The following is a 27,427-nucleotide window of genomic DNA, read 5'->3' as shown; positions in this document are numbered from 1 at the left end:
CCTGGTGTGTCCTGTTTATGGATCTCTTGAGGGTGATCCTTTCTGCGATTTTAGCTTTCACATCCCAGTCTAGTCCCACAGACTAAGATGTTGTTTTCTACCCCAGTTGGGAAGAGCCATTTGTGAAAAGTTATGAAGGGTAACTAAGGTTGATAGCCTTGATGATAGAATTATACTTAGTCCCTGTTGTAGCTCATGTGCCACAAGCTTTAAACTCTCAACAACATCCATCTTGATTTTGGTAGCCCAGAAACTGGATCAGACCCTTTCAAATAACCGCACCGGTGCATCAGTACCAAGCTCTTTATGAAATAGATGTATATGCACTTCCAATGTGGAAGAGTAAAGGGTATTCTGCTGAAATAATTAAAGTCTCACCAGACTCTCTGGCAAAGCCACAATCTCTCACACATATAAGACTGTGTCCATGAAGCTTCTAACACACTAAGAAATAGTAGCATTTTAATTTTAAAATTATTTATAGTGAAACCAGGGTCTAAACTCTTCTTCCGATGTTTCATGGTTTAACATTTACTGTTGCGGTTTGTGGATTTGCAGTTGATTCCAGCTGTTGTGTGGTGCTAGTCTGTAAACATCAATGCTGAATGACAAGATTTGGGAGCTCCATGGTGTAATAAGCAAAACAAATGGACAGAATGCTGAATAATGTTTTTAAAATGTTGCAGCCAAAGGCGGTCTGTAACAGAAGTGGTGTGCCCTTGGACAATCAGTGTCAGTGTCAGGAGCAGACCTGTTAAAAGCCCTGACATTCCCAAATCCCTACGCAGTTCTACCAAGGTAAGACCACGCCCACAGTAGGAATAGGTGTAAAAACAGGAAAAGGGGTGAGATACTCTTGAATGGATTTTGGCTTCAAATTGAATTCATCTCAAACTTGAGGCGATAGAGATTTAACTCATCTTCGGAAAGGTGTCAAGTGCCCAGAGCCTTTCTATGGTAAGTAGCAAACCACAAGTGAAAACAATGTAGTACCCAGAGTAGATCAGTATAGTACTAAGTAGAATCAGTATATCCGGTCCTCGTAGTGAAATTCGCTTTGATGCTCTCCCAAAAACTAGGCCAGGATGCCCAGAACACCACAAATGCTCATGGGACCTGAGCACAGGAACTAAACAGTACATAAAATACCTGAAGGTGTCTTGGGTGAACAACAGTCTCAACAATGGAGGAAAATTAAAGGAGAACTATAATTGCAAAGGCCCGGAATGTTAGAAAACAACAAATGTGTTGGAATGCAAAAGCTGGTGTGATCTTAAATTAGGTGGAGAACCACAACAATTAATAACACATGGCTACATGCCAGTTCCATGTTGCAATGGCCCTGTATAATAGGTCTACCCTTGACCTTAAGTACAACAGTAACCCAGGGATGATTGAGCCTCTACCAAAATACGTTGTGCGATCTAACATTCTGTCTCTTTAATCTACACTGCCCCATGCAGCTAAATTTCCAATCCCACCGAGCCATGAGTTTAATGCAATACCTGTGTCGTGCCTGAATCCTAACACTCAGATGGGCTTAGGGATGAATGGTTCAAATATTTTTCATCGTTTTTAAGAGCATGCTGATATACTCTACTGTGCAGGTATGGGAGTTTGAATATTTTGCGGCTGTAGAGGGTGGTGTGAATATGAATGTCTGCTCCAACTAGGACAACCACAGAAAAGCGCTGGGTTGTAGATTAGGATCACAGCATATTATAGGCGGTTAATAGAGGAAAGGAAGAAAAAGTATATGTCTCTTAACGGAAACCACATGTTTCACTCCTCGTAATGTTGGCAGGTTTTAACTCCTTAAATTTGCGCAGAGACTCAAATATATCAGCCCTTTTTAGGGCTAACATTCCAGAGCTCTTGTATATACTTTAGTATATACTTATATATACGTATACGTGTATTTGCTTTGTGGGCTCTGGAGATCAGCCCTAGGTCTGCTTCCACTTAGGGACTTTTTTTGTGTTCTATTTAACTGTCTTAATAGAAAACGACCAGCAGATGTCAGTAAAATACCAGAGTCACTTTAGCTTAATCTAGATTCCAGTCCATAGAAATTGTCTTCCACGAGCACCTGTAGACAATAATATTTTTTTCAAATTGTGTGTTTTCAGTGATATGACACTGAAAGCCCTGATTTTATCTTAAAGACAGAGCTTTGGACAATACCATTTCCTGCTGAAAGGCAATATTTCTCTCCATGTGTTCCCATACCTGGTGTGTCACGCAGTTTGGTGCTTACTTTCCCTCCATGTTAAAGAACAGTAGATGTTTCAGCACCCAGGCTAATGTGCTGCATAGCTAAATACATATAAGGTCCCAAAGGCGAGTCCGATTGCATTGCAAATGCTTGTTAAATTAGACATATGGCTAGTACTGCTACCGCTTTTGCTGAAATGTAATTGACTGGAACTGGTGCATGAATCTTAGTTCTGTGATAGAGGTAGGTCATTATGTTTTTAATTCTGAATGCAAGGGGGAGTTCTACTCTCTGGTATTAACCTGGATTCTGCTGTTGATGCTGAAGGACTAGTATGAGAGGAGAAAGGCTCATCGATAACGAACATATCTCCAGCTAATAACTGGAATCATGAATGGCAATGTGGGGCTAAGATTATGCGGTGGACAAGGTATGACCCCTAATTAGCAATCCTCAATTTTTGCCTTGGATTTAAGGATTTAAAACTAACCTGCCAACATTTATCGGGAGTCAAACATGCAGTATATTTTAGTACAGTAGTAGTAGTAGTTGTAAAGCTTTATTGTTAGATTAATTAAAATGACTACAGTGTGAAATAAAGTGATAGATAGAATTCATTAAAACAATAAAAACTTCTTGACGTGTGGCGGCGGAAGGGTCTAAATGCTCGCAAGTCGGTGTCCTGGCTGTATAATTGTGTCCTATTTTGTGCAAGTAAGCAAGAGGCGGCTTAACATGTATGAGAAGTCTGGCAATTAACTCTACCTAAGACAATTAGGATTCAAGGTGTCCAGGTGGAAAAAGTGCTTTGTGCAAGGGAGAGACCTGTGCAAATGGTAACTGGAGTACGAGTACTGTGAGTAAGCTGACTATGCCGGGGATTCAAGTCCAGTGCAGTGTTTAATGGGCAAGGTGCTTGAGCCCTATCCCTGGTGGAGACCACATATCACTGCTGAGTGAGCTGTAAAGACTGTTGAAGTGCTTTCCTTAATGCCTGGTTAACTCCCTCTAGATATTTTACTGTTCATTGCTCCGGGGTCCCTAGAGTTTAAACATGCTGTCATTGCTTGTCTACAGGAGTGGACCCCAGCCTGATTTCAGAAGGTCCTGAGCACGCGGCTCAGTACAGAAACATATACTTTTTCTTCATTTATTCTCTTAACCGCCCATATCATGGTGTGATCCTAATCTGCAAACCAGCGCATTTCTGTTGTTGCCCTAGTTGGAGCTAATATTCACAGAGCAAAAAAGGAAGCAAAAATAAATCTATGAAGCAGAAGAGCTTGAAGGGTTTAGACCGTGTGCCTCTTAAGTGCCAATGTACACAGATGCATGCAGCACTCTATGGCATTATTACCTTAAGCAGAAATGATGTGTCCTTCATCAGTCTTTAGTGAAACAATGACACAATGCAGAAATAGGGCTTAGTGTTGTCCCTACAGTCGATGGCCTGGCATAACCGTATGGGGCAATGAGGAAGCAGGATGATTCGGCCCTGTCAGCTACTACAACCAATGCATTCAGAACAGGCATACATTATTCTACAATTAATCTCCTTTTCAAAACATTTAGCAGCGTGAGTCAACCTACCTAGTAAAGAAGTGATACAGCACTAGAATACTAGAATGCAGAAAGCATATGTTGCCGAGATATTTTTTGTGAAGCATACACTACTAAATTGTGTATGGTTGTGCAGGAGCTATTACCACCATGGATTCAATAATTAATCGATTTTTACAACACTAATTTGGACTTCCAACCATATAGAAATATTTAGTATTGTTTCTGAATTGTTTTTTTTTTTACTAGATTATTTCTAACACTGAAGGTTTCATATATTGACTGATGGAATGCTATATTTACATGTGAATACTTTTATTTGTTTGCAGAATAGGGACTTAACTGCACCAAATGCACATTAGGGGTGGAGAGTATAAAGGTATCACAGGTCCCTTGGTCATGGGACCAAGATGAAGCACATGGATGTAGGAGAAACACTGGTTCATATGGTTGCTGCTGGCTAGTTTTGCAGAGATTATTTATTCAAATTTTCAAAACTGTTATCATACAAAGTATACATGGCGTGTATGATACATCAAAGCAATGTCGCCATCAAGGCACGTATTATGTAAAGGGTGCCCTGTCTCTGCTTGCACCAAGTGGCACCTTCCAAAAAGTGATGATTACTGATGAATGAGCTTTCCCCAGTGTAGCCTCATTCATTATTCATCCTTCACCCCCACACATTGCCCTGCAGGCAAGTGCATTCAGTGACTGCAACCACCTGTAGGTGGATGTGTGTGGGGGTCCATAAGACCCCCTTTAACTCCTACAGAGGGATGCCTTACAGAGTCAGTGTCACTGTCAGTTCGCCTTGGAAGGGCTTGTTTGCCTCTGTGCCTATTTCCATAATTTGGTGTGTATGTCGAGGCAAAACGATTCCCTCTTTGGAGTGGAGCCACAACCCCATGAAATGAGGAAACACCCTCTAAAGATAGCACTGGCGCTAAAAGTGGGCACACAGCCCGTTGTGCCCCCGGGGAAATATGTGTAATAAGGCCCCTAGCCGGTAACGGAAATAAAGAAGACACTCAGATGAGAATGGTTGAGAATTGCAAAATCCCAAAAACAACAGCAGTAGATTCACCTACTGATGTATTATGGATATTGAGAACTGCAAAATCCCAAAAACAACAGCAGTAGATTCACCTACTGATGTATTTTGGATATTGAGAACTGCAAAATCCCAAAAACAACAGCAGTAGATTCACCTACTGATGTATTATGGATATTGAGAACTGCAAAATCCCCAAAACAACAGCAGTAGATTCACCTACTGATGTATTTTGGATATTGAGAACTGCAAAATCCCAAAAACAACAGCAGTAGATTCACCTACTGATGTATTATGGATATTGAGAACTGCAAAATCCCCAAAACAACAGCAGTAGATTCACCTACTGATGTATTATGGATATGCTATTAACATCTTTAGTCTTGTTTGGTAAATGTGCCATATTCCACCACTCCAACAATAGCTAATGAGTAAAGAGTTTGCTATAGCATGCTGATTTTGCCTCGCGCTCACAGCTGTCTCTTTTACAGATTGCATGATTGTCAATTTGATGCTCCACTGGGTACCATGGTAACCGAAGCTTCTCTTTTTGACAGAGTGGGAAGGCACGGCAAAGTGTTCTTAACCGTGCGCAGTCCCTACAGCACAGCAGAAGAAAAGTTCATTAAGACGGGGGACGCTCCAGGCACTGACTCTCTTCTGGATCTGGACCCGGAAGATACCGTCTTCTATTTTGGTGGCGTACCTTCAGGTTTTAAGGTGAGATGATCAAGGAATATCTGCTCCATGTTTCCTTCCAAATTGCTGAAGTTAATTTGTTGGCCGGCTTTTGCAAAATATTCACTTTTGATTGTGATTACTGATGCTCTGCATGTCAAAAGGGTATTCATTTTATTAAGCAGTTGTCCTAGAAAGAAAATTATTCAGGCTCTCCCACTTTTCTTTTCTTTAGACTGTGTGAATATGAAATATTGGGAACAGCAGATGGAGTGGAGTTTTAATGATTTGAGAGGCAAACTAGGCTGGTGGTGAAAAGGGGTGTTTCCTCAATTGCATGATTGTGAAATTGGCTAGGACAAACTGAAGGGAGGGGGGAGGAGTGTGTAGGTATTGCATGGTGGAGAAGGGGAAATGATGGAGCCGAAAGGTGAGGAGTGAAGAGGTGAGGAGTGAAGAGATTATTGTTGGGCACTAGGTTGTTGGTAGATCTAGAGCAGAGATGAATGTGTTGTGGTACACTTTACAAGAACTGAGTAAGTGAGAGCAGCATGTATTTTTCAAGTTGTGCAGGTGAGAGTGCCTTTGCCCTTTGGACAAACTTTTTTATATTACATTGCCAAATATCACGAAATTCATGAATTTCACCTTATGTCAAATTCACGAGTTTCTCCAAAGTTTGTGTTTTGAGATAATTTTAACATGTAAAAGAATGGATAAAGCAGTAAATATTGCCTGGGAACCGCAAACCTGCTCCCTACAGACATATTCCAGTTAATTAAACCAGTCTCCTACTCTCTTTAGTTTTGTACACAAAGTATGCCCTGGTGTGAAAAAGTCACATGCAAAAGATATTTTGCCCTCTAAGCATAATTTTGTGTAATTTTACAGAAAATGTGTGAAATTAAATTACACAGTTTGCCCCCTCACCCTTCATTTCCAAGGTGGTAGTGCTGACCCAGGGCTCAAAGAGGGTGGGGAGCATAGGCTGAATGATTGGTGAGAAGCCCGTTATATGCAACATTTATTCTTATGTGGAGTATATTTCCAAATTTCCCACAGCGTCCCAAAATCTTCACAAGGAATGGAGCTGCTAAAAAACACATTCGCCACAGTCATATGAAGTATTCATACACTCATAAACTTGCTTTAAAAAGTTATCTTCCTTTTATTTGTCCACAGCTCCCTGCAAGTTTAGATCTCCCTGGCTTTGTTGGCTGTGTAGAATTAGCCACCTTGAATGATGACGTCATCAGTTTATACAATTTCAAACACATTTACAACATGGACACCTCCGTGGAGAAACCATGTCCAAGGTAAGAGAACAACTACTTTCAAATTATCAGTGCACAAAGTTGGCTGATAAGTAACCCTGGGCGTAGGACTACGCTACGCTCGCGTAGTTTGCGTAGTTTGCGCAACTACGCACTACGCAAATTGCACGTAGCACAGTGCAAAAACGCGTAGCGGACATTTTTTGCTTGCTCGTGCCCCTCAATGTCAAGTTGGCGACCGCGAGCGAGCAAAATAACATCCCGGCGAGACTTTTTCCTCGTTCGCGATCAGCATCATCAAGTTGCCGATCGCAAGTGTGGAAAATAAACCTCCCGGTGAGATTCTTAACGCGTGGAGGTCAGGTTTCTCATTGCGAGTGGTCGCGTATGCTTGCGACCTCTCGCAATGAGCCACTACCAGTCCGCGTTGAGAAAGCTGCCGCTCGAGTACAAATCTACTAGAGCGTCAGAAAATGACCGCTCGCATTGTGCAAGATGCCGTGTGCAATGATTGCACAGTGCGGACAAGTATCCGGCAGTGTGCAATCAGTGCGAACAGCATTTTGCACAGTGCACTACGCAGTTCGCGTAGCTATGCATAGCTATGCGTAGCTTGCATAGTGCGAAGTGCACTTCGCGTAGCTACGCGTAGCGCTACTACGCGAACTACGCCCAGGGTTACTGATAAGTAACTGCTCACTGTCATCACTCTGCAGAGTATAAGAGACCCCTTTATTTTTACCTGATCTGCAGCCTTAAAAAATACAGAGTTACAGACATTGACTTTATCCAGGCGTGAAGCACAGCACTTGACGCCAGCTACAATTTGTTTCTCATAAATACAGCCATTTTTGCACTTCAAGATAAAATACATATTATTTCATAGATCCCAGTCTACGTTACAATGGTAGAATCCTATTACGATAGATCCCCATTCTAACCCCATTATCGGTCATGTATGTATTAATGAGTTGGATTTACTCTTGTCACGGTGAGATTACACCTATATGGAGAACAGTGTGTATCACATCCTTGTACATTCAAAGATATTGCCCTCCACTTTATTGCTCGAAAATGCACCCTACAGTTAGACATGAAAAGATCTTTTTCTCGATCTCTCACACATTCATACGTGCATGCACATGCACACACATTCATGCACACACACGCATATGCACAGACATGCATGCGCCCACACACACACACTGTCCTACCCATAACTATGTTTTCCCCAGCCCACATACACAGTCCGTATCACCCATTTCCCAGTGGTGCTGGGACAATTTTCAGAAGGAGGTGCTGGCATCAGTGTTACATCACCCAAGTCATAAGGTTTGTGAAGAATCCAGGCATACACAAAGAACAAGTATAGAAAACGATCCAAGCCCCTTAAGCAGGAGAGTAGTAAGGGAATGGTAGGCAGTGCTTAATTTGTAAAAAACATAAGTGCCAGGGCTCTGATCAGGAGGCCACTGCAGCTTGCATCATGCATTGATTTTGCCAGCACTGCCAATGACAGTACCAACACAACCACTAACCATCACACTGCTCCAAGTGTACCAATTCGGACTATTTCAAACCCCCAAAGCTATAAGAATGGCTTGGGCTGCAGGTAACAGTATTTTTTTATGTTTATTGAATTTATAATTATTTCTTGTTGTGGTCCTCTCTAAATTCCCCAGACAGCACCACCTTGTGGCAGGCTGTCCAAAGCGCCGGTATTGACAATTATGTGCTGGTGCCGAGCACTGGAAACCACTGGTTCACATTAAGCACTGGTGGTATGTAACCGGTGGCGCATTTTGGAGCTCACTGTCGCAAATATATCAATATAGCACGAATTGGAGCTCACTCTCACTTTTACAGACAGAACATTTTCCATTGAAATGGCAAGTACATTTTCAGAGACATGCAGATATACTGATAAAACTACGTAGCACACAAACACAATGCGTGGGTTTCAGGTTTCAGGGATTAATTATTATTTGCACATCAATAATATGTCTTGATTTGTTTGATCCAATTGAAAAACTTTGCTTGCATCACACTTCAGAATTTCAAATTACAGTGCTTCATTTGAGCTTTCTCAACAGCTGGTATGGTTTCAAATATTTTCTACCATGCATTTACATGTATTTAAAGTTTGATAGAAAAGAAAATGGCACCCCACAGCAGCAACATTGTCACATAGTTCCCTTTACAACATTCTTGTACTTTGCAGTCAGAGAAAGAAAAGTAAACACCAGTGTCCTTTTTAAAAGAATAAGCAGTCATTTGTCACAATGTATAGCCTGACATTTGACCTCTGGCTTCGAACGCTCTGCAAATATAACAAGATAAAGACAACATTTCAAGGCATCTTTACTACTTATTCACCTTCTGAACTCCAGTATGGTTATGCCTGGGGGTGCTGCAGCACCCCACCCCTCCACCAGCCCAGCCCCTACTTGCAGCATCTGTGGCATTTCCTCAACAGGATTGGACTCCTTCAAGCATACTCAGTCACAAATAAACCTCCCCTATCCAAAAAAAAGTTATGCTGAGCTGAAATTCCTCTCACAAACATCATGCGTATTTCCCTGCCCTCCTTTTTCAAAGATGCACAGGTTGTATTCAACTCACTCAGGTACCATGCTTTAAAACTCTTGTGTTATTTGTGCCCTTTCCCTTTTTTTCCTTTCTTGCTCTTACATGTGACGGCCATGCTAGAAATAAATGGGCTTTTGCGCAGAGTGGAGCGGCAACTTATTTCTTCGATGGCTCTGGCTATGCGGTGGCACGCAACATTGAAAAGAGAGGCCGATTCAGCCAAGTGACCCGATTCGATATTGAAGTTCGGACACCCATGGACAATGCACTGATCTTCCTGATGGTGAATGGGGTAGGTAAATGCACTCTGTTACAATGGTTGTCATGTGTGTGCAGTCACTGCTGATTTGCAATATTTAATACTTAACACATAGTGGTCATTAAATAACCTTGTTGCAATGAGCAGCAGCACTAGCAATTGCTCAGTAACTACCAATGTCTCCAGTGATGCTATGGTGATTGAGGTGGATATGAGCAATACATACTCTATTCATGTAGGCATCAAGTACAATTGGTATGCTTCTCTGAATTTCAGTCTTTGCCATATTTGGAGTTGTCTTGAGGGATGCCTGTGCTAATGCCCTTGTTTCACTCCTTGCCTCATTGAATTAACCCTTGTGCTCACCCCTATCTTGATCAACCGAGGTCGAGACGGCTTTGTTGTTTAGCAAAGATGCATCAATCCTGCGTGCAGTCAGTATACTCGCGGGTCTTATCTGCATAAAAAGGACAGTGCGTAACTGCTGTATCTGCATGTTATTCTAAAGTTTAGATCCAACGACTTGATGTGCTATTTGCGACATTTACTTTTTTTATAATCAAGAGTTATGCACTCACTTAAAGAGTTCCATATTATGACTCAGTCATCTAACTTGAAAACATGTTAATGGAAGTGATCCAGCTTCAAGGTCAATCACAGAGTATTGCATACATTTTGCTTCACCCCATTTTTAAAATGGAGGCTTCAGGTCTCCATGAACTGCGGTCTGTCATGGTTATCTTTGCATGGAAAGCATGCAGCATGCTGTATATTATAAGAGGCCAGTCTACCTCATCCTTAAATGGTAGAGGAGAAACTAGATAAATACCCAACACACGCGTGCTGGATAACACCACTGAGGCTAGCTAAGCATCCATAATATTTATCTCTCACTTCAGCAGAAGAAAGCACCCAGCTCAATTCTTACATCTAGGAAGGTTCTGGGGGCGCAAAAGCAACATTTAAAGAAGCAATTTCACATATGTAAAAATTATTAACTAATACTGACAAAAGATTTCGCAAAATAAAATGAAGCAACCTATAAAAAATAGTTTAGAAGTTTTTGATAAAAGTCATGAAGCAGGCTGTAAAGAAACAACATCCAATGAAAGTTCATGAGAAACAGTACAAAAGAGGGGGCATCTTCTATATGTTTCCATGAGGATGTGTTAATGGGACTATGGTCAAAATGTGTGCATGCGCACACTGCTATTGGGAATTTGCAGGGAAAAATAAATGCAAGTTTCTCCAACCACTCCAGCTGCAGCAGGGTTAAGTCTAAATCAGCCTCCATGAAGTAGTGTATGAGTAGGAGCGCACAATGAAGGTAGTCAAGCATTTTAGGAAGATTTCCTGTGGATGGATTTTATGATACATGAAACTTTTAAGTGGGCACTGACCGCAGGCTGAGGTCAAGAGCTTGAGAGTCTCCGATTAGGACTGGAAGAGCCTGCGGTGACGAGGTCTTGTGGAAGGGAAAAGACAGCAGATAGGACTTCCATAAGACAAACAAGTAATACTGTCTGTCAGATCACACTGGATCTGGCTGAGTCCAAGGAAACTTTAATTTTGCGCTTGGCAATTTTCAGATTTCAGATCCATTATGCCAGGATCATCGTGCAAAAGAGTGGTGAATTTTGAACAACATTTGGCCACGTGCTGATCCCATTTTGCCACCTCTCAGGCTCTAAACATCCAATAGACAACGCAGCTAAATCTGGTTGAGTGTCTCACTGTATTAGAAGGCAAAATCAGGAAGCTGATTTCAGTTAAGCAAGTTGTTTAAACTAGACAAGATCCACCTGAGTAAATCTCAACTGCTTCTTCAAAGGTTCTTTCTTCTCCAAACTGCTACCATATTTGTGAGTGCAAGTTGTCATTTTCGTAGGATGCGCTCTATGGCTAGAGCACATTAGGTAACCAATGCTAATCACTTTATCATCTTTCCTGCTCTCACCATTTCAGCAGTATTGTAATCCCTCGGCCTGGGCAGTGAACTTTGCTCCGTTCGTGGAGTTTGCAGAGTTTTCTGCACTCCGCACTCAGCGGCGATCGCGGAGTGCAGAAAACGTCTCTTCGGGATGTGCAGCGGAGTTTTGTCCCTGCTCACGAACGGTAAGTTTGCGAGCACGAGCTGCCGCTCGGGTAGAATTTCTACCAGTGCGGCAGAAATACCAGCACAAACTGCAGTTCGCACTGCACTCCGCCTCTCGTGAAGTTTTTTGTAACTTCGGAGCGGAGTTCTGCATAGCAAAACTCCACGAACTACGCCCAGGCCTACCAAAGCCTTGAGACACTTGGCTAGGAGCCATTGATATCATGTGTCCCTAAACTTCTACAATGCTCCTATCCTGACATACATAAACATGTGCTGTTCTGTGTTACATTTAATTTTGTTGGCAAAGTGCAACATATGCAACAGCTTCCTGGCGCATTGGAGGGAAAAACATAACCGCTGAAAGTAAAAACAAGAACCTGGGAATAATTCAGATAGTAATAACCATGTTTGTAAGAATTTTCTTAACATAATAAAACAGCTTTCAGAGAACAACAGTCAAAGAGAATTCTACCTTTTTTAGGCAGCTAAAAAGCATCTTGGTCGCCATATGTAGCTAAGGTGCTTTTGGAAATGGTGAGGCAGTGCTAGTTTAACACATCTTAACTAAGGCATTTCCAGCTGGAACTTGGAAGCAAAACATTCCAAAGAAAATACTTGAGCTTGGGAATAAAAGTTACTTTCTTGTTGTGCTATATCAACAGACGGTTCAGCTCTCCTCTCGGATTTTTAACACCTAAATGATCAGCCAAGCCCAGGAGAAATGCCCAAAAGGTTCGAATGGCATATAGATGTCTCTGCATCTTCCCCACTCAGAAGAAGAATGTATATTCTTAGAGACTTCCGTGAATTAATCTTTAGCCTTTCACATAAAAACACCGGGAACAGGTTATCAAATGGTTAATTTAATGTTAAACATTTAATATTGATATGCCTCTACTATCCAAAAATGGTGAGTATTAGAAACAAACACAAACGATTTATTAAAATATGCCCATAATTAATTTTAAGGCAAAATGTCGCAATAGCAAGTCGAGCAAAAGGACACCAGGGGGTATGCCCAAATGACCCTCCTATACCTGGGCATAGAACATCTATAATATAAACAACAGATGGTATAGAGGGATCAATCTCTCATTTATTTTTTGCACAAGGCACCACGAATTACCTTGGCAATGTAATGTTTATAGTAGCGCAATTATTTGAAAAATTATTTGTCAGGTACATATATTTATCGGTGAGACTCAAGACAACATATATATTCACAGTGAATTAAACACACAACATGAAAAAATCAAACATAAATTCCAGCAACATACATATATACAATGTCAATCATATACACAACTTATACATTCCCCTGACGACTTCAATACCATGTACACTTATACATCTAAGTGTTACATTCAGAAGTAGTCCTCTTAGCGCCAGAGGTATCACTCCTCTATCTCAATCAATTATATGCGCAAAGTAACTAATGTTTCATTCAAAACAATGGTTGGACTCCTCCTTTATCTGTCTGTCGACACGGTCGCGTTTCAGCCCCAAATTTCTTTAGGCCTCCACAGGACAGGGGTACACTCTATCTACAACAATAGTTAAAATCACATCAATCAAACAAATATTCTATCGATCTTCACTCTATCCCTTATTTGCCCATACAGTGCTCGGAAGGAAGCCAAACCAAGACCAAGTTAAAAATAGAAAAATATAAAGGCAAACATAGAAAAGGAAATCCAATTCCTTAAGGGTGACAAAAGTGAGGTGAAATTATTGTAAAGCCACTCTAGAGGTGTAAAATAATCCTGTGTGTCCAACAGTGCCCAGTAACCATGAAGTAACCATGAAGTGTACCTCGATCTCAACACAGCTCAATACCTGACATGTAGACATGTAGTCCAGGCTGATAGACACTAACAACAACTTATTATTTTCTATTGCGAATACTCTCTTCCCCCATTCGGTAGTATGGATATTCACTGCAGTGGTCAAATATCACACATCAAAATCTACTTCCCCACTTTCTTAAGCATTTCTATCCAGTAGCGAGTAACTCAACTTCTATTACCGCAAGTCGAGGCAAATGGACTGAAATGTGAACCATGTCCTCTGGACTTCATTAAAATTTACCAGCAGGTCTGTTTTTTCCAGATGATAGTAACTTTACCAGTGATGCTGTAATTAGGATACAGGTGCCATCCAACACACAGTAGCATGCAAGGGCAGAGGCAACAGAAACCCAGGCTACACTCCTTACTTTGAGTTTAAAAAATAAAGTTATGGTCAAGTATATCTAACATAATACCATATTTGTGATGTTTTTTCAAATGCTTTGTGGATACTCAACAATCAGTACAAAGTTCCGATAAGCACCAATGAAATGGTGTTTCTAGCATTTTGAAACACTTGGAAATCCAGATTAAATGATTATGTTCATTACCAGGTGGGTCTATGTTCTCTGTTTTCTTTCTGTTGTTTCAGTCCTAATTGTAATTTTTTGGAGTGATCTTTCTTACTCTTTTTAATAAAATTGAATACTTTATGCAAACATGGCTGTGTCCACACAAGGGCAAATGTGTGCACAAAAACACAAATGTTAGTACAGAAACACATATTGATTTACAACAAATAAGGGTGTCTTCTAGTAAACTGTACTCAATTAATGAACAGGGGCATCAGAGTAAAACACATGGCTTCAAAAAATCAACTTCGGATAAACATGGGGTAGAACAATGTAGTGGAGGAAAGTACCAAGTGAAATCGATGTACATGCCCATAGTAACATATACCACACCAATTTCATTTTGATGTATTTGAAGTTGATGTAGCCCTGATTTTGACAGTGACGTTGGGCATCACCAAAAAGATAATTTAGGCTAGTAGTATTATTTTTTATTTTTCAAAAGTGTGAACCAGACAATCAGGTAACTTAGCATTTCACAGAAAGACATATAAATGTATATTTATTAAAAAGGACAAAGCAGCAATGCATAAAATATACGTATGATTGGAGCTCAGAGTAATTAACACAGGGGTAATATGCATATGTATAATGTTACTATAAAGTTACAGGTATATCAGGCATTGCGGACAGTCATGTATATGTTTCAAGCATACACAAACCTGCACATTCAAATACAAAGTTGAAAGTGGCAGTGTTGCTGCAGCAGAAAGTTCAACCCCTATATAAATGCACAGTTTGAAGGATCAGCACTAATTATTGGGTAGGAGGTGGAGGTGAAATCAGCTTCTGAGCCAGACATTTGCAGCATTTGTGAATGTAGTGTTTTATGTACTATCATTCCAACTTAAAAATGGTCCTGGATTTAATAGTAAGCCACTCAAGAGTGACCGTGACCAAAGTTATGTGGTCAGACTCTTATGCGGTAAAGGATTTGGATCCTGATACTAATATTGTGGCCACAAAAAGGGAACCTTTAGGGGGTCAGGTCGAGTGTGGGGATACCTGTCAGTAGTGAGTTACCATAGTGAATGCTAAAGAGCACTAGGGAGTGTATTTCTGATTTAAAATCAACAGGGATGAAAGGTTTAATCCATTTAATGAGCCTGATGAGTTAGCTAGAGTTTTTTTTAGTAAGGAGTTTATGTATGTTTCAAGCTTCATGTAGTTGCCTAGCATAACATCCAGATATTTGGCACAATGAACTATGGATTGCTTTCAGTCGAACATGTTAAAAGTGTTCAGTCAGGTTTGCCACGGGGGAGATCAGGAGGATCTCCCTTTTTGCTGAGTTCAGTTTGACATGATGAGTAGACCTCCCACATTATATATTTATGAGCATTTGAGCCAAGGAGACCATGTTTTCTGTGGCAGGTTGTAGGGGATGTTGGAATGTTTCTGTGGTATGCCTAGTGGATTTACTTTCAGGCTAAAGAGTGTGTGAGATTGGATAAAGCCTTGACTAACTTGCTGGGGTAGACCTCTGGTGGAATAGTGCATTAGACATTTTTATGGGTGGTTCTTTTAGCATTCAGTAAGCTCCCATGTCTTTGCACAGTGGTGACATTAACATTTTGGGACTACTCAATAGAAATGCAATTAAACAAAACTTTGACTGCTGTACCTATCTGTCCAGGAAGCTCCCTAGGAAATTTAAAAGGTCCACACTATCTCAGTTCCAAGAGCATGTGTGACTTGTCCTAGTAACAATGGCTTGCAAGCTTGACTAATGATAGGGAAGTGCTCCACCCTCAATCACCAAAGTTAGGCACGGGAAAGCAAGAGTTCCTCATGCCTGCCCATATCTCATGATGAACTGAGAAGGAAAAACACTTACTAAAAAAAGTGACAGGGCTGCACAAATATGAGATAAACGTGCAATTCCACACACCAAATATAGATCACAGGCCAAGATACAGCTATTCTCTAGCAGCATCTCAGTAAGCACTGAACATTATGGTCAGACGTAAGTGACACTGACATAACGCACACAACATTGATTAGATAAAGTCCCCAAAAGACCAATGGCAATACAGAAATTAAAGGGAATTTAACACCAAAAAAGCAATACCAATGCAGCTGTTAGTCTTGTCAAGTTGGGGGAAAGCATGTCGCAATGTTAATAACAGAAGAGCAACGTATGCTGAAACTTAACCAGATCAAATATGCTGCTGATGAAGTGAGTTAAGACATCCGCTGTACTGATATGTGTGTGTAATCATTCCGGCCAAGTAAGCCCAAGATCCTTTTAGGCTGTAAACTGCCATATAGACATTCAGTTATTTTTACTTGGAGGTATTTTTACATTATGTTTGTTGTTCTGTAATATTCTTTTTAAATGTATCTGTGTACCGAAAGATGGCTTAGCCTGATGCATTTTCAATCTAGTGTCACAACTGTCCTCTCTCTTTTTTTGCAGAGCATGTTCTTCAGCCTGGAGGTCCAGGATGGGTATCTGCGCTTGTTGTATGACTTTGGCTTCAGCAAAGGCCCTGTGCTCTTGGATGATTCAATGAAGAAGGCACGTATTAATGATGCAAAATTCCATGAGGTAAGCAACCCATGTGTTTGCTCGCACTTTGAGAGGTCAGCCGCCGCAGTCCGTGCAGGTAACAGCGGTTGAGCGGTGGGGCCAACTTGGGGGGATTCCGATGGATGATAACGAGGGGAAAATTAATTATTTATTTAATTTTCCCTCAGCATCGTCCCTCGAAATCCGCCCCCCCCAAACTTGGCCCTACCGCCCCCACCGCTGTTACCTGCACGGACCGCGGCTGGAGGTCAGGCTCTAAGATGCATACTCTTACTCTTTTCGCTTTAAGAGAACCCTGCAGAAAAGTTGGAGCAACCTGATTTTTAAGGAAGCAAACTCAATCTGAAATGACAAAGTAAAATGCTGTTTCATTTTGCAAACGCTTTCAATGTGAGCTTCATTGTAAGTGTTCAGCTGCTTGCGTGTAACAGGCTACCAGCTATGGCATGTTAAACCCACAAAATAATTATCCATAAGTCATTGAGTCTACCAATAGAGTAGTACAAATCTTCAATTATACATTTATAATGGAGTGCACAGGGAAGTGGGTTCATCTACATATATTTTATAGCAATGCCTGATGAAAAATGCACCTGAGGTGGCAGCAACATGCTCTTCCTCGCCTCTCCCTTCCACATTCTTCGAGTGGCAACAGCTATTAATGCTAGAGGCAAAGCAAGCACATGGTGCTGGGAAACCATATAAGGTTGCTTCCCTAGTTAGTTTGTCACAACAATGACTGAATTTATAAGTGATGAACACCAACATCCCCATCACACCATTAGACATGAGCAATCACAATGTTCTTGTATTTGATGAATCCAATAAAGCGATATTGATCTAAGGACTCTGGGATAAATCAAAATGGCCAACTTAGGACTTTAACACTGAAGGAACTATTTTTGAATGCACCTTTATTTATTTTTTTAAAGTGTGAAAAAAATAGAGCTTTCATCATAGTTGTCAAAGGGATTTATAATAGCAATAAGGCACACAATTATAATATTTGTAGTGCAAGCAATCCATAATGGCAACTGACCCCTATGCCACATGTTAATTTTACATGAAGAGAGAATATCTGCTATTATATAACGTTTACATATTCAAACTATCAGAGAAGAATAACTTACCTCTAGTAAATATTAAACTACACATTGCTCCCGATCTCTCCAACTCCTCTAAACACATCGACCCTCACACCAAGTACCCACTCAAAATCACCTGTTTGTCACCTCAAATGCTTCTATTTGATCTTCAGAATGTTCTGCATAGAAGACTGCTGTCTTTCTTAAATCGAAATCTCCTGTGTGCCAGAGCATAATTGTGCAATGAAACGAATGTATAATTAAAATAGTGCTTCAAGTCAGTTTTATCCTTGAGCCTTCAGCTCATAAAAGGGACATCTTATTTAATTTGACAGATTTATTGTCAGCCAGTCAATAAATCTTTATTTGCTACATTTCTGTAGCATAAAAGCACAGATAAAACGACAAATATACATTCGTTTATCATTCTGGGTATTAAAAAACAAATGTAAAAATCAACAACATTTCTGCTAAGTAGAATCATTACATAAAATCCCATGCATTAAAATATAATTTACAATGCAATGCCATCATACCACCTTTCAGTTTATTGCACATCTCCTTATTGTTTTAAAATCTGCCACATAAAAAGCACCATAGAGTAGCAAACAAAAGGAGAGTGTAGTTGTTGCAGAAGTAGCAGTGCTGGTCTGCACTGTTTAAACTTAAAAGTGGCAAAATAAAATGTCTTCTGGGACCCACATAGAAGGGACAAAAGAACAGGATGAGTAGATAAGATTGAATAGATGCACCGTCACTGGAGCAGGGATCTAAGTCTGACAAACAGTTCGATGGATAGCCCACCATACAAGGTAGGTAATTAAATCGAAATCTAGTTAGAACAAAATGATGTTGCTGATTCTGGGTTAAAGATAGGTAAAGTTGGAGACCTTTTAGATACACCAGTTTATAAGAAGACACTGCAGCTTTGTGTTCATCAGTCACCATTCTTTTTGACACAGTATTAGGTAAGAAAAATTGTTTTAGCTTGGACTTGTTAAAGCTCAGGCATGAATTAGGGGAAAAAAATAAATCAGAAAGCCCAATCTCGTCCAGTGTTGATTTCACATAAGCAAGCCAGGGTAAGCCAAGGGCTGCATGCAATTTTAGGCAGTCCTCAATTACAAGGCAATTTAATATTGCAGTATCCCGAGACCAGATAGAATGCCAAAGTAGGAATTGCGCTACTTTTATTTTATCTGCAATAAAGGGGGTGCCCAGTTCATCGTGGCAGACACCATTCAGGCACCTAAGTGTTTTTTGAAAAAAGCATTTTCAACGAGTTTTATACCATAAATATCAGCCATATCCCATATGCATGCCCCATACATTGCAATCACCACCGATTTAGCTGCATAGATGGCCAGAAGCTCTCCCACGGGTTTGGAGCATAAAATGTTACAAACATTATGGAGCCCCAAAATGTTCTTTTCCAACATGGCAGTTCTATTTTATACCATCGGTTTCCATTGGTATTTACTATAAAAAAGAATGCCTAAATAGGAGAAAGAGAGAGCATTACCGACCGTAATCTTGTTAATGTAATGTGCTGATCTTTTCTTGGGTCTCGTCCCACATGTCGCAGTAACGAACTCGAGCCTTCTTGGTCATGACTGTGAGTCCTCGTTGCAGTTTGGGCGCTGGCCCACAGCCCAGCTAAGGGCCAGGCCCAGCCATGCCAAACGTCGGATATCCCAGGCAGCGTGTCACGAAGATACCAGCCGCACCAGAAGGCGGTTGCGGGGACACGCAGTAAGACTAAATCTCTCCTCCACTGCTCCGCAAGTGTCACTAAACATTGGTAAGGGCTCCCAAAGGCCGCACTGCAGTCCACCCTCGGCAGTAGATGTAATGAAGGCGTGGACGCTGCCTGGGCCTATCTCACCAGAGGGCTCTTCCTGCCCGGAGTCTCAGCGGCGCAGGAACTTCACACGTTGAGCAAACAATCAGGTGGCACCTCCCCACTGCACCAGCTGCCTGGGTGATGTTCTGAAGCATGTACAGGCTGGATGGCCAGGATTAATGTGGTATTAATTACAGGCCAGCCGCGGAGCTCTTCACAAAGAGTCCAATGTGGTTGCCATCTTGGCCACGCCCCCTCCACCTCCTCCCACTTAATAGTGAATCCATTCTTCCTCACTAAAACTGACTTAAACTCAATGCTAGTATGGGGCTTATTCACACCCTCCATCCTCAGCCTACAGCACAGCTTAGTGTGATCACTAAAACCCATTAATTCACACTCAAATTCAGCCAGCAAAGTATCTAAATCCTCCATACTTAGAATGTAATCTATTGTGGCTGTGTGAGCAGTGCCCATAAAGGTGGGAGCAAGGCCAACTACTGAATCCCTCAATTCATTCACCATCACAATGTTAAACTTCACCCAAAGGTTTCTTAAGACATTACCATGATCATTATGTCTGGAGTGCACCAGCGTCTCCTCCTGTCAACCAAAAGACTGGTTTTATAAACGTTAGACAGTGGTGGACATTATAATCCCCCACCCAAAGTAACCTCAGTGGCTTATGATGATCATTACCTATCATCTGGATGACTGCATCTAGAGCTACCACCACCTGTGAGGTTCTCCTGTCAAAACAGTTATTATAATAATTGAATATTAACAGGTCCCAGTTCTTTGAAAAGTCACACAGCAAGCAGTGAAAACATACTGAATAGTTATAAAACGTACTCATCTCCCCAGGGAAACTATTTATAATAAAGGTGACTAATCCCCCCTTTGCCCTGCTAGCGTTCGAAGGACAAGCCAGAGTGTGGTACATACTATACCCATCCATGTGGCTCCTCTCAAACTCTGAGGTTTCTTAAAGACAAATAATGTGGTAGTTAGCCGCTAAAACTAGCCAGTCCGGTACACCTATCTTTTTCCTCAACCCTTCCGCATGCCATGATAGAAGCTTCACTGAATCGGATTTGATAATGTTCAGATCGGCTATTTCAGAGCTCTGGGGATCATTGCTTTGTGTTGATAAAGAGTGATCAAGGACCAAGGACTTATTTAGCCAATGGAGTAATTTTAGAATGAACTACTCTGTCGACTCGATCTGAACCAATTTAAGCCTGGGTACATTTGTCGGGATTAAGATATAGGGACACGCTGCCAAGGGTGAATTCAGAACCTGAGCTCCCCTACCAAGGAAACCCCACTTTCAGGACCATGGCTATATGTGCGCTCCATCTACCCTCTGCTACCTGCCTGGTCAGGTGGAACTTCTTGTACTGATCGAGAGACAGAGGAGATGGGAACCATGAGCACATGTGAATATTCAGGTGCTGTTTGTTTGCTCTAAGTCCCTTTTGTCGGGGCCACAGAGAGCAGCCGAGTGAGTATTTGCCTTGCGCCTCTATCCATATTACCAGAACCAATTTGATTGTTAGAGGGATGAGATTGGGCCAATAATGCCTCAGTGGAGGTGCAATATTAGAATTTCTAAGCAGTTTGGACATTCTTGCATTTATACAGTCGAAGCAGTCCTGTAATGGTTTTATATGCAGTTGTATCATAGTTTCTACCCTGCTGCATATTTCATCAGCATTAAAATAGCCGGAATAGGAATCAAATTGTCCTGCTTGTCATTAACCCCCCTGGATGATAGAATAGACTTCAAACGCAATGTCCCTCCTCTCTTCCTTTTCACAGGGGGTTAATTAAATAAAGAATTGTCAGCATGGTCCAAACATACGATATCCATCCTAACTGGGTAGGCAGGCAGCCAGAACGAGTCCTAAGAGATATTAGTCCTCTATGGTCATTAAAACAAACAAGAGTAGGCAACTTTGCCCTTACCTCCTCCAGTGATAGCTTCCATTCAGTTAGTTCAATCGCCTTTCAAAGGACCCCTGCTGTGTGCGGTAAAATTATGTCAATGGTGGCAATCGTGTCACCCACTGTGGCACTGGATGCAATTTTTATTTTAACCATATTCCAGGGAAAGGAAACCCTCCAGCAGGTGATAGGGACCAGAACTCAGGCCAAGAGAGGAGGCCTGGCCCAGTCTCTTCTGGCTACTGTCTCTGCCTATGCACATTCCCGGGCGCATCCCATGCCACGGTTTTCACCAGACTCTTTATTGCATCAGCGGTATGGGGCATGTGAGCCGCACCTCCTTGCTCGCCCAATTTGTTGTGGATCTACAAGCCCCTTCGCAGCATCCAAATGCCCCAAAAAGGTCTGCAGGGCGTCCCGCACCGCAGGTCTTACCAGGTGCTTTATAGCACCTCAGCGTCGCTGGGATGTGAGACACTCCTCCTTGCTCGCCCAATGGTTTGTTGGACTATGCAGTGTCCAAATGTCCGCAAAAGGTCTGCAGATTTATTGACATGTATTTATGAGCTCATGCTGCAAGTCTTCACTACTCTGGGTATTTGACCAGTTAGGTTTCTCAACCTGAGCCAATTCCATTTAGGAAAACTGTACTATATGGTATTTTCTACATATCACCTAAGTGTATTTTAAAACAACAATATAATCAGAATTTTGAAAATCCCTTCAGTGTCCAGATCACTACCCAGAATACTTTTGAGCGCTACCACAAATTGGGCAAAGTTGGTTGTAAAAGCAACAAGCATTTGTAATGCAATTGGTCTCGCCTATGGGACCTGATATGTATTTAGCTATACAGCACATTAGCCTGGGTGCTGAAACATCTACTGTTCTTTTACATGGAGGGAAATTAAGCACCAAACTGAGTAACACACATTAGGTATGGGATCACATGGATAGAAATATTGCCTTTCAGCTGGGAATGGCATAGTCCAAAGCTCTGTTTTTAATATAAAAACAGGTCCTTTGGTGGTCATATCACAGAAAATTCAAGATTTGAAAAAAATATTATTGTCTAAGGGCACTCGTGGCAGACAAATTCTATGGACTGAAATGTAGAATGCTAAAGTGATTCTGGTATTTTACTGACTTTTGCTGGTCGTTTTCTATCAAGACAGTTAAATAGAGGCAGTTGAACAAGCAGAAAGCAATTCTGGTATTTTACTGACCTCTATTGGTCGTTTTCTGACAAGACAGATAAATAAAGGCAGTTGAACAGAAAAAAAAAGTCTCTAAGCGGAAGCTGACAAGTCCTAGGGCAGATCTGCAGAGCCCACAAAGTACATACACATATAAGTATATACTAAAGTATATACAAGAGGTCTCGAATGCTCAACCTAAAACTTAGCAAACATCAATTCAGTAACAGTAGCAATTAACTAATGCATATTTAGGCTTAAAATGTTTACATTAATACATTTCTTAATGAATATACAGATGACTACTTCAGCTCCTTGACAGGTCCCAATACTTTTTTATGGCATAAACAAATCATGCAATCAATGTAAAACCATAGTTTGGTTTCCTTTGCAGTCTATTGGTAACTGGACAGTACAAATGTATTTCCTTTCAGGCTTCACATGTATCTATTTCTGCTTCAAACAATAAATAATCAGATTCAGTAAAACACTGTTCACACTTAGCTGTAATTAAAAAAAATGAATTAAAATGTGAGCATTCCAAACAAACTATTCAGTTGTATCCTTGGCGTTAATGTTTCCTTTTTCCCAGCAGTGCACATGTGGAAATTAACATGTAACTTGACTTTGCTCATCTCTTCAAAAAGGTCACTCACATTCAAAGTACAAGCAAATAAACCAAGTTCACTAATTATACAAATGGAAAAGTTGTTAGTAAAAATGTCAGAAACTGCTGAATTAATTTGGTAGTTTCTTGTTTCTTTCTGCCTATTGCTGTAAGGCCTTATGTATGTTGCCATTCCTCCCATGAACTATAAGAACAAGACAGGAGTAGAAGAAGTGTAGAAATGTACAATATATGAGGGTCAGGAATAAATCATTAACTGGTGTTTTTGTATTGGTGGTATTTTATTATGACATACAGCCTACTGCACAATCGCAGCTAGACCATCTATAGTGATAACTCCACTGGACAGGTAACAGTAATATACATTTACCCTAATGTGTGTAGACTTAATGTGCGATTAATCAAAATCTATCATTAAAGATGTATAAAGCTCCAATACCAAGAGCAAGAGATCGAGATATACATTTTATTAGCTTAGTGTTACCAATAGAAGCCCAAAAGGGGTTCACTTATGCATATGTTATTTTCAAGGATTCATTATCTTCAGCCACCGAAGGGGGCAACCTTTATCATTGTGCCAAACCTTGTTGTGAATTCAAATTCAGACCAGTCTTTTCTCAGGCTCCTTTCTACCTGCCTATATAATCTAGGATACATTCTACGTACCTAGTACTCTAAATACAAATTATACGGCTTAAAGTTAAAATTCTGTGGTGGTAATAGTTTTGTTCATTAATACCCCGGTCTCATAAAATTAAAAACAAGCAGAAAAGGCTTGATTATGGACTTACCTACAGTTTCTGCCCACAATACGGCCCAAACATATAGGTGTAGGTCATTCATCAAGAACGCAGAGCCCTTTGCCTAATACACAGTCTCTGTCAGTTAATTCAACTAATTTATTTGTGCACTACATAATAGTGTGAGAGTACATACATTTAACTTCACCATGAAGAGTCCTGCATTAGTCCCATAAGAAGGTATTCATGAATTTTTTGGTCAGTTTATACAGGGTTTTCCTGTCAGGAATGCATGTGCATTCTTGTACATCATTGAAGTATGCAGTCACTGATGAAGGTGTTGATAGCACCTGTAGTCAAAATATACAGTGTTTTCACCGCAGAAATAGCTGTGCTTTCTTACATGTGGTTGTCTTGCTGGGGAAAAAGAGAGAAGGCTATATGTCTTGATTCACAATATTCAACTACATATCAAAAGTAATCAATTTGTTATTCTTTGGATAGAGAAATTGATTTTGACCAGCTTTATTAATGCAGAATTTACTATCCAGGTTCCTCTTTCTTTCAGATTTCAATTATTTACCACCATTCTAAGAAAATGATTTTGGTAGTTGACAGAAGACACGTGAAAAGTGTGGACAATGAGAAGATGTCAATACCATTCTCTGATATATACATAGGAGGAGCACCATCAGAGATTCTTCACAGGTTAGTTTCCCTAATTTAATTAAAAATATTTTTGTTTAATATCGTCATGTCACTTTCACATGTCGGTCAAGGATTGGCAATGTTCAAAGAACATTGAATTCCACTGGATGTTAAACTGTATGTGTTTGATCAGGATGCTTATCTTTCAGTGTGTTTCAGTCAAAACCAAAGAGGATGATGGACGTCCATCATCCCCTTTGGTTTTGCTTTGTTCGCAGTTGGCAGGGTATGCCCAGACATGGGTCCCTTGCTCACTTTTCCACTGGATTCAAGCTAGTCTGGCTGATGACGGCTGATTTGCCAGATACCGGTCCCAGGATGCTTGTTTACGGTCCAGGGAAGACATGGCTTGGCAGTTTGGGCTGGACTGTTCCCATGAGGCACAGGGTCAGACTGATTTGCATATGGCCATGTCTGAACTGGGGTGGCGGAGTGAGCTAAAGAATGATGATGGATTAAACCCAGATCAGTTGACTGGGGGTGAGTTCTTGCAATGTTCAACACTCCGTCCATCATCCCCTTTGATTTTGCCCCATTATCAGTCACCACGAACAAGCGGTAGAACAATTTATACTGAATACCATGTTGGCATTAGTCCAAGAGATGATTCTACCCAATGGTCATGTACTTTATTCATATCTTCATAATATTTATCTTAGACATGCAAATTTACCAAAAATGTTATTCTGATAAATTACACTGCTGCTAAAATATGCACCAGTTTCAGTCTCTAAAGCTTTCAACTTGCCTTCAAGATCCTGTGGACCGCGTTACCTGTGTTAACCATTCCTGTAAACACACTGAAGCCTCATTGACCCTTCTTCAAGCAGTCGGGTTGAAACAATCACTGCATTTAACACCTCATCCCAAAAGACCTGGTAACCCACTTGGTAATGCCCCCCCATGCATATACTGATACTTAGGGTATTGGTAATTCTGGTGGGCAGTTACTACGAGGGTTACAAGTGAAGGTCCCCCTTAAAATGAGGAAGAAACTGCATGGAATCAGTAATTTTGGACCATATTCCGTTAATACTTCCCTATTTTCCCCTTGTATTTCACCCAGAGATTTAGTCTGCCTTCAGCAGACAAAGTCTCTGGGAGGAGTGTAATACCAGAATATCTTGGTATAAATATTGACTGACAAAAAGACTGAGTGTACAAAAATAAGGCCTCATTGGAGTTAATAATAGCATATCTACACTCAATGAAGCAATATGTTTGTAAATGATATATAGGCCAAAATATTTGTGTCAGACAATAATCTTGTTATTAACATTCTGACATACAACCCTCTGGGTGAATAACACTGGGTCTGAAGATTAATCACTGGCATTGCAATTCTGTATTTACCAGCTCTATCAGAATAAACAAAGAACTTGTAATCAAGATGTTAGACTTGGTAGAGCAAAGTGTAATTATTTTTCATCCAATTAACCTCTATGGACCAATTTCAACAACTAACAGCCAACAAATACAGAGCATTGCCAGCTCAGCAGGATATAGTATAACACTTTAAAATACTGCACTTTTCAGCTTCAGCTGAAACATCAAAAAAGTAGCATAGGCAGAAAACTCAGTTTGTGTGCAAACATGGACTACAGGAAAAGCTTCCTGTGTTGCCAGTCAGCCCAGCTCATCTCAAATCAGCCAATAAAAAAGTTTATCTTGTAATTAAAAGAGGCAAAGAGCAGCATCAGGATTGGTTAGGTTTCCCTGAGCGAGGCAAGCCAAAGTTTCACTAGAATCATCGGAGATGCAGTGTCTGTCCTATAGGTGCTCTGACACAACACACGTTTGGGCAAGAGGGCACAGCACAGATGACTGGCAACTTACATATGTGGAAAAGGCTGCTTCAATTAGGCAGGTGCACATCACATTGTATAATCCTAGGCCAACGCCTTTACAAACCTAACCTCTTCACTATACATGAGTGATTACATACCGCGTAACCTACACCCCACTGCTAATTATCCCCAACACAATTCCCCCACCTCAATTGCCTGTCACTGTATCAACAACTCTCAAACCTAGATTAGCTTAACTTCCTGTAACTGTAAACCTATAGCTTTCTACCTTCTGCAGGTGAAAACTTACTCCCAGCCTCCCCTTGAAACTGCTTCACTCACCCCAAAAGAAATAAAGCCCTTTCCAAACATGAAAACCTCTTTGCAAACCACCTAGTGGCACCTGCTTATCAGCGACAAATACAATATTTACCTCCCCTTGCGCACCTGGGTCATGCAAGCCAACATCAATTCCAAAGAGAATCCCCTTCTCTTTCTAAAAGAGACCGGGATGAGTGCGTGGGACAAAACCTTAACTGGCCCTGTCGAGGCACCAGCCACCGTGTCACATACCACAAAATGGCAATTTACCGTGCCCTAACTGTAATGCCCCGCTCCTGCCTACTGGTTCCAGTCCAAAATATACCGACAGTCCATCAGGACTGTACCACACGCAGGAAATGCCCGGGGGACAGACCTCCCCTGCTGGCTGCCCCCAAACTCCTAATTTGCGACAGAGCACAGCACAGATGACTGACATCTTATAAATGTAGAAAAAGCTGCTTTAATGAGGCAGGTGCACATCACATTGCAT

General features: G+C 41.0%; 1 protein-coding gene across 1 annotated transcript in view; it reads left to right on the top strand.

The window, feature by feature from the left end:
- LAMA4 (laminin subunit alpha 4) overlaps positions 1–27,427 on the top strand; it is a 466,993-nt gene that overhangs the window by 370,846 nt on the left and 68,720 nt on the right. The window contains exons 23-27 of the mRNA XM_085611379.1: positions 5,387–5,549; positions 6,690–6,823; positions 9,491–9,662; positions 16,566–16,697; positions 24,687–24,826. Of these exons, the coding sequence (XP_085467505.1) occupies positions 5,387–5,549; positions 6,690–6,823; positions 9,491–9,662; positions 16,566–16,697; positions 24,687–24,826 (741 nt within the window). The remainder of the gene's footprint in view (positions 1–5,386; positions 5,550–6,689; positions 6,824–9,490; positions 9,663–16,565; positions 16,698–24,686; positions 24,827–27,427) is intronic.

The sequence above is a fragment of the Triturus cristatus genome, chromosome 6, assembly GCF_964204655.1.
Source record: "Triturus cristatus chromosome 6, aTriCri1.1, whole genome shotgun sequence".
Taxonomy (NCBI): domain Eukaryota; kingdom Metazoa; phylum Chordata; class Amphibia; order Caudata; family Salamandridae; genus Triturus; species Triturus cristatus.
Note: the sequence above shows the minus strand (reverse complement) of the source record. Positions and strands in the feature narration are given on the sequence as shown.